Source organism: Oncorhynchus gorbuscha, linkage group LG03 (genome assembly GCF_021184085.1).
Source record: "Oncorhynchus gorbuscha isolate QuinsamMale2020 ecotype Even-year linkage group LG03, OgorEven_v1.0, whole genome shotgun sequence".
Lineage (NCBI taxonomy): Eukaryota > Metazoa > Chordata > Actinopteri > Salmoniformes > Salmonidae > Oncorhynchus > Oncorhynchus gorbuscha.
This window is the reverse complement of record NC_060175.1, coordinates 80,458,950-80,474,284: the sequence shown is the minus strand read 5'-3', so window position 1 is coordinate 80,474,284 and position 15,335 is coordinate 80,458,950. Positions and strand designations below refer to the sequence as shown.

General features: G+C 40.2%; 1 protein-coding gene across 2 annotated transcripts; it reads left to right on the top strand.

The window, feature by feature from the left end:
* On the top strand, nucleotides 1-3,168 carry LOC124032005 (SUZ domain-containing protein 1-like). 2 transcript variants are annotated; one of them, XM_046343935.1, is made up of 4 exons: nucleotides 1-154; nucleotides 1,328-1,377; nucleotides 1,635-1,904; nucleotides 2,234-3,168. In XM_046343935.1, the coding sequence occupies exons 2-4, from the start codon at nucleotides 1,331-1,333 to the stop codon at nucleotides 2,340-2,342; spliced, it is 426 nt and encodes a 141-aa protein (XP_046199891.1). In that variant the 5' UTR covers nucleotides 1-154; nucleotides 1,328-1,330; the 3' UTR covers nucleotides 2,343-3,168. The 2 variants fall into 2 exon arrangements, with proteins under 2 accessions (XP_046199891.1, XP_046199892.1); XM_046343936.1 differs by lacking the exon at nucleotides 1-154 and adding an exon at nucleotides 309-903.
* Nucleotides 3,169-15,335: the final 12,167 nt, after the last annotated feature.

Below are 15,335 nucleotides of genomic sequence, written 5' to 3'. Positions count from 1 at the left end.
CTGGCTGTGTTGGTTCGTAAAACCAAGTGATGTCAGCGAGTAGGATAAGGGGCGGATCTGGCGTGCCCATGAACGAAACTCTTCAGCGTGTCTGAAAGAATGCAACATGGATGATGAAGTTTCCCAAAGTTGTGATTAAGTAGCGGACAGTGGGGTAAGAATATGCTACAATGGAGATCTGTGGGAGTTCGTATGCATTGGCTTTTTTTTTTGCTGAGGAAAGGGTCACTTGACACATTTTTAGGAAGTCCGTATGACCAACGTTCGCTGAACTAGTTTAAGTTAGCTGGCTAACATTGATAGCTAGTAAAGTTAGCAAGCAATGCCAGAAATGAAAGACGAAGTGGGACAGATATTTTTAGACACAGCTAACTGGCTAATATTAAATTCGAGCCAGGGAACTGACACAGGAAATGCAATGATGGCCCAGTCGAACCAGCTACAACATTTAGCTAGCCTCTTCTTCGCGCCGACAACCAGCATAGTTAGCTAGCTAACCAAAACTTCTAGCCATTCAGTCAGCAACCACCACAGATGTAGTATTTTTGACCGATTGGCAACGGGTTGCCAGCTAGCTAACGTTAGCTAGCTACCGTAGCTATTTAACGCCACGTCGTTAGCCAATCAGTTAACGTTAGCTAGCCAGATACTGGTATGTTCATGTTAGGCTAGCACCGTTAGCCAGCCAGATAACGCTACCAGTTACAAAAAATAACGCTACTAGTTAGCTAGCTAATGAAATTACGTTAGCTAACGCCGGTTTGTTTGAACTAGCCAGTAACGTCGTTAGCTAATAACTGGCATGACGTTACCACAACTGAAAAGCAAGCCAAAGCTGTACTTGGACCTGATGTGATGGAAGATTGCCCTGAATGTTCAAAATAGCTTGTTGAAACGCTTTAGGTAGCTTCACTTTAAAATCCAGATGTCTTGTATAGCTGGATAACGTTAGTTGTCTGTGCATTTATGAATTAATGCATATTTCATAAACATTTATACCGATTTATGTGTACCGATAGCTAGCGGTAATATTTGCATCTTGAAAACAAATCATGGTGTCAATCAGGTTTCCATCTTCAACGTCAATTTACCAGCTACTAGCGATCCTATATTTCAGCCTTGCTATGGTTTTACTGCCAGTGTATAAATAACTTTGAAATTGAATCCAGCCCTCCGTGGTTTGCAGCCACCCTCCATTCCCCCTTTCTACATTGCTCTCCCAGGCTACCCCTTTTAAGTTGCATTTGGCTTAATGTTAGAATTTTTCATGCTGTATGAAATGTACATTTTAATGACCGATCGTTCTGTTCTGTCCTCTTAAATGCAGGAAATGGACAGAAGAATAGAAGGAAAGCTTAGGATCAGCCAGAAAGAGAAGTGAGTAAAGTGCTCAGTTCTGAAACAATGTTGGCCTTCGGGAGACACACTAGGCACTCACTCACACATTACTCATTAATCAAACAACTGCTAAATGGCATTTATTATTATTAAACAAGTCATAGAGAAAACATTTCTAATAATGAACAGGACTTTTGGAATATAGTCAATTAATTAATGGCATGTGCAATTCATAACCTCATTACTCAAAACATCTGCTTCCCAGCATTTTTACTAGTTTGTTGTTTTGCTCCCAGAGTGTCCAGTAACAACACTACACAGTCGCCATTGAAGACGGGCGTCGTGATCCAGGACGACTCCCCACACGCTGCGCCCCCGCCCCAGATCCGCATTCTGAAGCGGCCCTCCAGTAACGGGTCGTTAGGGTCGCCCCAGGGCCAGAACCGGCCCTTGCCACAGGTCAAGTCCCTGGCCCAGCGGGAGGCGGAGTACGCTGAGGCCAGGAAGAGAATACTGGGCAGTGCCAGCCCTGAAGAGTCGCCTCAGGAAAAGCCCAACACAGACCGGTAAATAAATAACACACACCTACACCTGTTACCACTGGACAGTGCTGGGCAACGTTGTGTCCACTGCACATCTACTATGTTACAGCTCTTAATCCCAAGTGTACTGTGTGTATACCTGTACATGTTTGGAACAGACACCATAATCTCTATGATTCTGTAAACAAAGTCTGGGAATCTTGTCACAACTTTCTAATAGATCGTTATTGTATCTGCTCAATTTACAATAGATTTCTTTTGTGCAAATAAAAAAGCAGCTTGGAAGCCCAACTATTAACTAAAGCCTATTTTTGTAGTTGACTATCTGTTCTTGGCCTTCTCCCTACCTCCAGACCAGGGCGTACAAATTCTACCACACCTCCAGAGGACCGGTCAAACAGTCATGCTGTCCGCCAACCAGCAGGCCCCGACGGCACTCAAGGCTTCTGCCAAAACAGATAAGTGGAAGAGGGGCAATCCTGCTATCGGGAGAGATGGAGAGGAAGATGAAATGTCTGGGCTCCAGGGGGTATCACAGGGTTTTAAAAACCATTTCCTTCTATTCCATGGTATGGAATCAGCTGTGAATCGGAATGCAAATGTCCTCCCCTCTCATGGCTCCCACTGGTAATGTGTGGGATGGATTAGAGGCTCTGTAGGAAGCATGCTTTCTCCCCCTCTCCATCCCACCCCCACTGTTTAACACTGTGATAAAGGACATCTTCTGCCTACTGTGATGATCCCTTTAAGTACCCCACCCTACACCCACGTTGTCCAAGGAGTCCTCTCCTTCTCTCGTCATGGGAAACCTATGGGGCTATTGCTTCTGTGGCTAATTTGGTCATCAGCCATGGACACTTCCATATGGAAATACTGAGAGCAGAGGATGCTTAACAGAAGAGTAGTGACCGAAGCAAAGCAAAATGAGGGATGGTAGTACAGTGCCTTCAAAAGTATTCATACCACCTGACTTATTCCACATTTCTGTCTATACATGATACCCGATAATGACAGTGAAAACATGTCATTTCATAAGTATTGAATGAAATATCTAATTTTCATCAGTATTCATACCCCTGAGTCAATACTTTGTGGAAGCACCTTTGGCAGCGATTACAGCTGTCTTTTTGCGTAAGTCTCTAAAAGCTTTCTGCACCTGGGTTGTGCAACATTTGCCCATTTAATTATTTTCAAAATTCTTCATGCTCGGTCATTGCTAGACAACCATTTTCAGCTCTTGTCATAGATTTTCAAGTAGATTTCAATTGTAACTTGGCCACTCGGGAGCATTCACTGTCTTCTTGGTAAGCAACTCCAGCGTAGATTTGTCCTTATATTTTAGGTTATTGTCCTGCTGAAAGGTGAATTAATCTCTGTCTGGTGGAAAGCAGACAACCAGGTTTTCCTCTGGGATTTTGCCTGTACTTAGCTCCATTCCATACATTTTTTGTTGTTGTTATCCTATGAAACTCCCCAGACGTTAACCATTACAAGCATACCATAGTATGATGCAGCCACCACAATGCTTGAAAATGTGGGGAATGCTACTCAATAATGTATTGGATTTTTCCAAACATAACTTTGTCCTGAATAAAAAGTATTAATTGTTTTTAAAAATTCTGTACAGGTTTCCTTTTCACTCTCAATTAGGTTAGTATTGTGGGGTAACTACAGTGTTGTTGATCCATCCTCAATTTTCTCCTATCACAGCCATTATACTCAGTAACTGTTTTAAAGTCACAATTGGCATCATGGTGAAATTCCTGAGCGGTTTCCTTCCTCTCTGGCAACTGAGTTAGGAAGGCTGTCAGTCTTTTTGTAGAGACTGGGTGTATTGATACACCATCCGAAGTGTAATTAACTTCACCATGCTCAAAGGGATATTCAATGTCTGCTTTTTTTTTTACCCATCTACCAATGGGTAGCATTCTTTGCAAGGCATTGGAAAACCTTGGTCTTTGGTTGAATCTGTGTTTGAAATTCACTGATCGACTGCGGAGACCTCACAGATAATTGTTTGTGGGGTACAGAGATGAGGTAGTCATTCAAATATCATGTTAAACACTTATTGCACACAGTGAGTCCATGCAACTTATGTGAGTTGTTTAGCAAATTTCTACTCCTGAACTTATTTAGGCCTACCTTAAAGGGGTTGAATACTTATTGACTGACTCAACATTTCAGCTTTTCATTATTACATAACATAATTCCTATTTGACATTATGGGGTATTGTCTGTATGTAGGCCAGTGGCAAATCTAAATTTTAAATGTAGCTTCTAACACAACAAAATGTGGGGAAAAGTCAAGGGGTGTGAATACTTTTTGAAGGCACTATACCTATTACCAGCTTCACCCAGCAATAATGCTAGAGATACCATTCAATTCCCCCTTACTCCACAGCCCTCATCTCATGTTTTTTGTTGTCAATGTTCCACTTATATTTTGATTATTGATGATCAAATCTGTACATTGCCATTAGTTTTCAATGGAGGGTGATGTGTGGAAGTTGAGTTCTGATAACTTCTGTTTACGGTTGTCTTTTTTTAAATTTAGCTTTTTCTGGCATCTGTCCTGATTTCTATTTAAAATATTTAAATAAAACAGTACAAGACAAATCGAGATCAAATTGTGGATTTTGGTCCTTTTTGTTTAATATTTTCTGTATTTTTGTATGAGACTAGTGATGTCAGAGCAGTATTTTAATCAACCCCCATTAAATTATTCTGTTAATATCAGTTAGTTCAAACTCGACTGTAGAGGAGGTGCAGTCAGGACGGGGGGGGGGGGTCATGGGAAATAAATGTACTGCTGTACCCTTTACTGCCCCTCCATATCTACTGTCAACTGTGTTCATTTCTTCTAATGTACTTCACTGAAGTAGTAACTCAGGTGCTGATGATAGACAGTCTTTGACATTACAATCTTAGGGAGGGATTGAGTGCAAAAAAAAGGTGATGTTCATAATAATACCTGAGTTAGCACCTACTTTCAAAACTGATAATGCTGCACCGATGTGTTCAACAAATGTATGTTTGGAATGAAAGGAATCTGAGTCAGTCCAAGTCTGCCAGGTGGTTAGCCTATGGCCCCTTCAGTATGCCATGGTATTTGAATGGAGGAATATCATTACGCTACTCCAAAGAACCCAGTGGAGTCCAGGGCCCTCTATAGCAGCCATGTTACTGCTTCAGATAGAAATGTGCAAAATGGACACTGGTAGTCACTTTACTATGAACCATTCATCTGGAGTGTTCGGTTACATTGCTTCCCCACTGACTTAAGTTTTTACCTGATGTCATATTAGGGAGGAGGTTTTGGTTGTGTAAACTGAATATGCTAAAGGTTAAACCCTGGATACTGTAAGGGATTCCTGAAAGTCTGTCTGCACCAACCCAACTAGCGGGGGGAGGCAGGTGATCAACATGGTTTGTGAAGCTCTGAGTGAGAACAAAAAAAAAGGCCTGTAAATATTGATTGAATAAAATTGATTTGTAAAATAATCCACTGCTTGTCCTTCATATCTCAACTTGACCATGAGACAGTTTAAAATTTATATGGATTTCACCACAGTGATACATTGTATATTCTCATACACATTTGTTGTACCAAGTCCATCGGAGTCCCCTATTGAACAAATCTTTATTTATGGGATCAAATTTGCTCTTTACTAAACATTTAAAGTTTCTCAATTCTCACAAATGAATGCAACCTGACAAGGTTATTTTACGTTTATAGTCTAATATTGCTGGCTGCTACCAGTGGCACAGTATTGTACTTCACATTACTGTTAAATTAAAATGTGTGAAACATACTCCAGAGTTTGCTCATTTGGCTCAGATCCCAGGAACTCTGGCCGGGGGAATAATATTGTCAAATGGGAGGGGAGGCTGATGCTAGCTCAGGCCAATGACTGCATTGGGGTGGGGCTAGTGGTTGGCCTAGGAGGGCGAGTCTGACAGGAGTACTTCTAGGCGCTTGTACTGCTTATTGGACGGTTGCCTCCCTTGTAACAGACGCAGACAGACGAAGGCATGCGGTACTATCAGTATCTAGAGGAGAGCCAGTGGGACAGTAACACACAGTCAATCCTAAAATTAGTTTACCTCAAAGAAGGAAGGATGCTTTTAACAATATTGGAACATGGCCCTAGAGCTGGCTCTGCATACAGTACCTCCAATAGGAAGCAGATGACGAAGATGAGTGTGGCTACACTTTTTTTTGTAACTGATTTGCAAGACACGTCAGTACAACGTTACCAAACCCAACAAATAATGTGATACATTACATGGCCAAAAGTTTTGATAACTGTTTAAATCTTTCTAGGACAAGGGGAATTTTATCAAAAAATTCCCCATAATGATTGCCAGCAGCATCACCAGGAAAGAACAGGAACTGCAGGTCGACCAGGTTAGTCTTCTCCTTAAAGGGGCACACAAAATGGCGGAGAGTCAACACGTGCTATAGGTGAGTGAGGGTAAAATAAAATTCCAAAGCATTCTTCTGATCCAGACAAATTGAATGTTAGATATTGACAAGAAGTAAGTTAAAACCTGTCATGAGGAAGTGTGCACTGTAAACCCCTCCAAAACATTGCACACATTATCTGTCATATCTCCTGCCTTTATTTCATTCCATAGGTAAATAAACTGTAGGCTTGGCTTAGCAACCACTATTGAACTCACAGTGTAGAGGATGAGTAAAGACGAGAACTTGGATGAGACTATACAATGCTTAAAGAGACTGAACGATGTCACCAGAGAATACCGGTCCTCCATGTGAGACAGGAAGAATCATCCTTGTCAAAAATAATTACAACAGCACATATTTTTTTCTATGACATTACAGTACTCGCTACTGTTGGGTGTCAGGTGTCCTTAACAGCTGATGTTGTCTGACTTGGAGGTGAAGGGAGAGTCCACAGAAGCATCATCCTCAGACAGACACACTTACATCTGCGGCCCTCAAAGGCTCCGCAGTCATTGAGCCCGTCTCCCCATATGCCCACACTGTAGCTACACAGGGAGGGAGATGGGGAATGGGTGAGACCATAGGCCTGTACCCTTTTCACACTACCGAGCTGTGCCAAAGTGAACTGAGCCAATCAATGGAATAATCTGCCCTGCGTCTGTCCTTTCATGTACCTCCATTTGCTACAGAGTTCCTTTGTCTTTCTCCTTTTCCACACTTTCAATCAATGTCATTCTAGTCCCGTCTCCTCCTCTGGGGCCTAATTTATAAACCATGCGTATATACAAAACATACCCCAAAACATGCGTGTGCCAGTTTTCACACACAATTTGCCTTTCTAAAAACTCAATTTGAGGTTAGAATGTGCTCACCATCTCGCATACTTTAGACCATTCGTATCCACAGTTTCTAGTGCTTGAAGTATTGCAAGCAGGCAAGTAGCCTAGTATTTTGTGCAAATGGGGGATAAGATGGACACGTTTGTTCATAACAAATTGATAAGATGAAATTGTTTTCCGTTAGTGAGAAGAGAGAACAGCAATTTTGTTTCTTTGCATTCTAGAATAATTAGAAATAGGCATCCTTTTCCTAGGTTATATTAGAATCATTGCAGAATAAATTCCTCACCTTTTCTGTGATGGTTTTATACTCACGAGGTATCCTATAGACCCGCAACATGTTAGGATACCATTCTTCCTGTCTTTCATTTAATTGGACCAACTTCACAGTAGTAAATAGATAAGCTATTTCAAGTATTTGTGAATGCCATCCGATCCAGAGCACAGTTTATTAACAGTAGAACAGACCATGTTTGGGCTACAAAGACAGAGAGATGCTATTCATACCAGTGACCATGATGACATGAAGATGTGCCAATATGAGGGTAGTTATGACCTCAGCACTCACCAGCTTGACCAGATTGTTCATTACCAGCAGACCGTAGGGACTGCATCTCTAACTTCCCCCTGTGTACACAAATACATCTCCATCAACACCTAGTAAATGTGATAGTTCACAATCGGTGCTACAGGTAGAGGTTTAGAAGAGGTCATGGGGGGGATCACGTCACCCTTGAACGAGATGGCCGCATGAACTAAGCTCCGCACAAGTAGTTTCCAATTCCTAATCTGACCTCCACTCCAAGTTCAAACTCATTTAGTTTTAGTAAGAAAAAGTCATGACGGCTACAAAAGGCGACACTACAGGTGACATTTTTACCCGGACTCGAGTATTAGCGACGGAAAAAGCCTTCAAGAAGAAGCTAGCTTCAGAAAAAACTAGCGCCATTAGCCAGGAGCAAGAGAACCCGCTCCCCCACGAGGCACAACGAATGCCAACCTCGCTCTCTGTCGAAGACATCCTTTCTGAGTTGAGATCCCAACGTACAGAACTAAACACCAAATTATATGCCATTAACTCTCAGCTCAGTGCGATAGGGGGCAAGGTGACAATCCTGGAAAACCCTTTGCCTGACATCAACAACAAGATAACCATAAACGCGGGGCGCCTGGACGAGGCAGAGGGGCGAATCCTATCCATGGAAAACTTATTGACAGATGCCATGGAAACAGTAGCATATGCTAAAAAGAAAATCGAGCATCTGGAAGAGAAAACAGAGGACCTGGAAATCAGGGGGCGAAGGAATAATTGTGTTCTATTCAATCTGGGCGAAAAAGAAGAGGGAAACATGCCACTGATCCGCTACCTACAAGACAGACTTCCCGAGTGGCTCCACATGTCCACCGACAGGCCCATAGAACTCGAGAGAGCTCACCGAGCACTGAGGCCCCCACCAGCAGCCAGACAACCACCGCGCCCAATCACCATACGTTTCCTGAGATTCATCGATAAGGAACGAGTCCTACAGGCGGTGAAAAACAACACCATCACAGTGGGAAACGCCAAACTCACTTTACACCAGGACCTGTCAGCTGGAATACGCCGAAAGCGGAGAGAATTTGACGAAGTGAAGAAATACTCCATTGACCGAGGCATCTTCAGGGGATTCAAATACCCAAACGAGCTCAGGATTCTTCACCAAGGAGCCTTGCGACACTTCAAAACTCCCGAAGAGGCAAAACGTTTTTTGAAAGACGATCCTGGCCAATGAGAAACAGACCAATGACTAAATGCGATTAATGCCATTACTAAAGGAGGTAAGACGACATATAGCCGATATCCAGAGACCCACCCCCTAAATGTCATTATAGCCGTCCAATTTATATTTATTTTCCTTTAACTGAGAGGGATGGGCTGTATAGCCTAACCTAGGCCTACTAATGTTTCAGCCTACTTTTATTTCCCTGTTTTTTTTGTTGTCGCTATTATTACCTGGGGTTCCCTATGTCCCTTGGGGGAGGTATATGTAGGCTGGGCTATTGATTTTATTTTTCTCCCCTCTTTTACTGTGGTCTGGACGAGGGCAACTGTGTTATTTACTCAATGCGGGGTGGAGAGGATGAGGCATTTCTTTGGTGGGGAGAGGGAGACGGCTGGGGTGTTCAGACATTATTATTTTATGTACACCATTTATTTTCCTTTTATGTGAACGCAGCTGTAATTACTATCCACTTTTACCCAGCGATGACTTGCACTAAAGTTTGATTACTGCTCGATGACGATGACTAGTACCTTAAATCTATTGACATGGAACTGCCATGGTGTAGGGCATGCAATAAAACAAAAAAAAGATACTATGTGCTCTAAAACAGGAAAAAGCAGACATCGCGCTATTACAAGAGACACACCTCTGTGATGCTGAACATACCAAACTCCGCAGAGCTTGGGTGGGACAGGTGTATTTCTCATCTCTCAAATCAAACAGTAGAGGCACAGCCATACTTATCCATAAAAATGTTCCATTCATAATTGACAAAAACATATCTGATCCGGAGGGGAGATTTATTTTGATAACTGGGTCACTATATGGTCAACCAATTACTATATTAAACATATACGCCCCTAACACAGATACTCCTGCCTTTGTAACGGATGTGAAACGGCTAGCATAGTTAGCGGTGTGCGCTAAATAGCGTTTCAATTGGTTACGTCACTTGCTCTGAGACCTTGAAGTGGTAGTTTTACCGAGCTCCGTACCAAACTTCAGAAAGATTGTGAAAATTGTTTAAAAAAAAGTTTAGTCATTATTATTTTTATTTGTTCAAGATATAAGACCTTTCCTGTGACTGGAATGATAATTGGATAATTTATTTCAGCATGTCCATGCAAAGTCGTGACAAAAAAAGAAAGGAAAAAGTTAGCCGTTCTATTGCTAATCAACAAGAGAGAAACGTGCTTATAGACAACTGCCATAACTACACTTGGCCTATGGATAATATCATGCTTTCGAATGCTGAAGATGACGAATTCCCCTCTTTACCGGTTACTCCGTGCAAACCTCCACCCTCCAAAAAACCCAACATGAACTCTGACATCGTGGCTACCCTCTCCTTACTCATCAACTCCAGGTGTGACGCCATTGAGAAAATGGTAGCCGCGAACACCATGGTTATCGAAGGCTTGAAAAAGACTGTGGAGTTTGCATGTGGTGAAATTAATGATGTGAAAACGAGAGTGACAAAAGTTGAAAAAAATGTGGAATGGGTGGAAAAGAATAACAATGTCTACCATAGACGTCTCACTGATCTGGAACAATACACAAGAAAATGGAACCTGAGACTCTACGGCTTGCCAGAGGTGGAGAATGAAGATGTGCGAGGAGAGGCTATCCGTATCTGCCAAGAAGTTTTGCCTGCAGAGAAGAACAAAGTTGGTGATACCATCGACGTTGTACATCGCCTCGGCAAGAAGCAACAGCAAAGCGATTCAAGACCCAGGGGTATCATCATCATATTCACTACCAGATTCTATAGGGATGCTGTCTGGAAAGCTGCTAGGAAGAACGCCTTCCTTCAGAGCCATGGTATGCGTTTCGCCGAGCATCTCAGCCCGGAAGACATAGAAAGAAGGAACAAGTTGTGGCCAACGATCAAGATAGCACGAAGTGAGGGGAAGGCTGCTTACTTCGTCGGAGGACGAGGTTTCATCAACGGTTCAGAAATCCATATTCCTCCCTAAAATCTCACCAGAAGGAACAGGTTGATTGATGGTTTCAGCCATGGTATTCTCATTTTCCTTATGTTGTTTACCTAACAAGTATCAGGTGACTATTTTAAAGGAATACTCAGGTATTTCAATTCATTAGTTTGTTCTTGTATGACCAGAAGTCCTATTTTGTTTATAAACTTACGAAGAAGATTGAAAGCTGAATTTATGTTTTATGTATACAGTAACTAAGATACTGTTTTAAATGGCATACAGGTCTGCTCTGACTTTACACGGTTATTGTTCTATTTAGTTATTAATACTTATTTCCAAAAAAGGTCTTAGGAACGTTTATATGTAAAACATTTTGTTATTCAATTATTTTATGATCAGTGTTCATATGTACTTAAAATAGTAGGTACCCTTTTATTTAAATTATTAGTTGTATGATTTCTCAGAATAGTTCCTGATTACACTAAAGAGGGTTTTTAGTCTCTCTTACTACAAGAACCCTTGGTTTGGTCTTGAACATAATTTCCAGTTGAGTTGCATTTCAAAGGTTATGGAATAAGCTATTTTCACTTTAAATTGACTTAAATGGTGCAGATCTCGGTTCCTTATCGTTTACGTTCACTGCTCCCACGTCTTTGACTCATCCTACTACAGTTTATACTTTTATATAATCTTTGTTGTTTTGTCTTTGTCTATATTATCTCTTAATGCTGGGGGTCACGAAACAGTGTGAAGCGCAAGGCCTTATTTTTATTTGCTAAACAATTTCGAACAGATTTTTGCTTTTTTCAAGAGTCTCACTCAATTTCTGCTGATGCCAACTTCTGGAGGTCACAGTGGGGCAACGATATTTGGCTTTCCCATGGATCTGAACGCTCTGCTGGTGTCACTACAATGAAAAATACCTTTGGTGGTAATATTCTACACTCGGAATGTGACCACTTTGGTCACTTTATTTGTCTTGTGATCAGTTCCAATGACATTACACTCATTACTGTAAACTTCTACGGGTACAACACCAAACATGAGAATGATGAGTTGCTTGAATCTATAGAGAAACATATACTTCATTGGTTATCTAAATTTCCCAATTCGTTATTATTGATAGGAGGGGACTTTAACATTACAATAGATAATTCAACTGATAGATGGCCCCCAGGTAGGCCAACCAATCAGAATTTGGGTTTAATACTTTTTATGGAAAAGTTTGATCTTACTGATATATGGAGAGAGAGGTTTCCGGCCGACAGATCATTCACTTGGAGTAACAAAACAGGCTCCAGACAATCCAGAATAGATTTTTGGCTTATATCCAAATGTATCAATAGTGATTGTGTTACTACAAATATTTGTACTACTCCCCTCACAGACCATAAGGCTATTTACATTGATATCAAAATATTTACCCCTGATACAAACCTTGGTAGAGCATCCTACTGGAAGCTAAATAGCTCATTATTAAATAATGATATAGTTACATTTGAGGTTAAAGATCTGCTCTCACACTTTTGGGAAAGGGCTTGTGAAGAAAACTCTTATTGCAAGAACTGGGAGCTCTTTAAATTTGAGGTGTCCAAATATCTTAGAAAATATGGTAGTAATCTTGCTAAGACCAGAAGAGCTGAGGAGGAAAAGGTGATCATTAAGATAACTTCCCTTTCTCAGAGGTCCCCAGCTGACCTCTTGGGGGAGGAGAAGATGGAACTAATTGAGTTACAAAATAAACTGGATAATATATATACATTAAAAGCAGAAGGAGCCTTTATTAGATCTAGGAAAAAATGGATTGAGGAGGGAGAACAGAATTCATCCTATTTCTTTAGACTTGAGAAATTTCATTCTAAAAATAACACTATCCATAAGTTAAACATTGATGGTGTTATTACAGATGACCAAAAATTAATCGCTAAATACTGCAGCAATTTTTACAGAAAATTGTATAGCTCTACGTACTGTCAGGAATCCACAGATATGTTTTTTAACTCACTGAATAATGTTCACTCTATCAGTGATATAGAATCTAAACAGTGTGATGAACCCATCAAAGTTGAAGAGATTATAGAGTCTATCAAACATCTAAAGAACAATAAATCACCAGGTGTTGATGGAATTACATCAGAATTTTACAAATTATTTTCTGAACAAGTAGCTCCCTTCCTATTAGAAGTCTTTTTAGAGAGTATTAAAAACAATGTTCTCCCTCCTACAATGAGTCAGAGGTTAATAACACTGATACCTAAGCCTAAAAAAGAAGTGCTGCTCATCGATAACTGGCGTCCAATTTGTCTTCTTAATAATGACTATAAGATATTAGCCTCACTACTTGCAAAAAGAATTAAAGAAGTTCTGGATGCAATCATTGATGAAACACAGTCTGGCTTTATGAGGAACAGACATATTTCTAACAATGTCAGACTAGTATTAGACGTACTTGACTACTCAAACCTAATAACTGAGGATAGCTTCATATTATTTTTAGATTTCTATAAAGCATTTGACACAGTAGAGCATCAGTTTCTCTTCCACTCCCTTGAGAGACTTGGCTTTGGGGATTTTGTCTGTAAGGCTATTAAGACTCTCTATGCAAATGGTAACAGCTCTATCAAATTGAAATATGGCGCCTCACCTAGATTTGAGTTAAAGAGAGGAATTAGGTAAGGTTGTCCTATCTCTCCGTACATGTTTTTATTAATCACCCAACTTCTTGCAAATTCTTTAAATAATAGTCCTGTACAAGGTATTTCCATAGCTGGTAAAGAAATTATTATAAGCCAGCTGGTTGACGATACTACACTTTTTCTGAAAGACGCTAACCAAATTCCCATATCGATCAATGTGATACAATCCTTTTCCAAAGCGTCTGGTCTATATCTTAACATTAAGAAATGTGAACTCATGGCTGTCAAAGATTGTGTGACACCTTCATATTATGGTATTCCAGTAAAAGAAGAACTTACATATTTAGGCATAACCATTACAAAGGATCAGAAGTCTAGAGGCTTACTAAATTTTAACCCTCTTATTAAAAAAAACCCAGAAGAAACTAAATCAATGGCTACAGAGGGACTTATCTTTAAAAGGTAGAGTCCTAATAACCAAGGCTGAAGGTATCTCTAGACTAACATATGGTGCTCTATCTTTATATCTTGACCGTAAAATAAGCAAGGAGATAGACCAGATGCTTTTCAACTTTCTTTGGAGAAACCGTACCCATTACATTAGGAAAACTGTTGTAATGAACACTTATGAGAATGGTGGACTGAATTTTCTGGATTTTACTACTTTAAATAATACTTTCAAGATCGATTGGATAAAACAATTCCTAAGAAGACCCACTTCTATCTGGAATTGTATTCCTCATCATGTCTTCTCTACTTTTGGTGGCCTTAACTTCATGTTGTTTTGCAATTATAATATTGACAAAGTTCCAGTTAAACTTTCTGCTTTTCATCGGCAGGTTTTCTTGTCATGGTCCTTAATTTATAAACACAATTTTTCTCCACACAGATATTATATATGGAATAATCGGGATATATTGTATAAAAATACCTCTCTGTTTTTAGAATATTGGTTCAGAAATAATATCCTATTGGTGAGCCAACTGGTAAATGCAGAGGGTCTTTTACTCAGTTATAAAGAATTCTTATCACTTTACAAGGTCCCTGTAACACCTAAAGATTTTGCAATTGTTTTAGATGCCATTCCCTCAAGTGTTGCTATGTTATTCAGGAACATGTCAAGACCTGACTCTCAGAGCCTACCTTCTATTGACCCTGTTGACTCATCAGTAGGAAAGATTTTCTTTTGGTCCATTCAACAACAGAGCGATACGATCCTTGTTTCAGCAGGATGTTGTAGCTATACCTTATGTCATGCCTTATTGGAATGGATTTATTGAAAATATCTGTTGGAAAAAAGTTTGGATGTTGCCACAAACAAAATTAAGGAAGTTTCCTTTAAAATTATTCATAAATATTATCCTGCCAACCACTATATGAAGAGGTTTAAGGAAAACATCAACTCAAATTGCTCCTTTTGTAATGACCACCCAGAAACAGTTGTGCATCTTTTTTGGCATTGTATGCATGTAAGAAAACTGTGGCAAGACATCAGTAGGTTTATAATTGAACACATTTATGAAGATTTTACACTATTGTGGAGAGATGTACTGTTTGGATTCTTTACATAATAATAATATATGCCATTTAGCAGACGCTTTTATCCAAAGCGACTTACAGTCATGTGTGCATACATTCTACGTATGGGTGGTCCCGGGAATCGAACCCACTACCCTGGCGTTACAAGGACCATGCTCTACCAACTGAGCTACAGAAGGACATACAATAGAAATAAGCGGAATCATTTTTATGTAATTAATTTCATTATTCTTTTGGCCAAATTTCATATACACAAATGTAAATTTACAAACA

Excerpts from the sequence above, each read along its gene's own strand:
- LOC124032005 (XM_046343935.1), top strand. The coding sequence starts at position 1,331 with ATGGACAGAAGAATAGAAGGAAAGCTTAGGATCAGCCAGAAAGAGAA. Across the intron at positions 1,378-1,634 it reads AGGATCAGCCAGAAAGAGAA|AGTGTCCAGTAACAACACTA; the intron begins GTGAGTAAAGTG and ends TTTTGCTCCCAG. Across the intron at positions 1,905-2,233 it reads GAAAAGCCCAACACAGACCG|ACCAGGGCGTACAAATTCTA; the intron begins GTAAATAAATAA and ends CCCTACCTCCAG.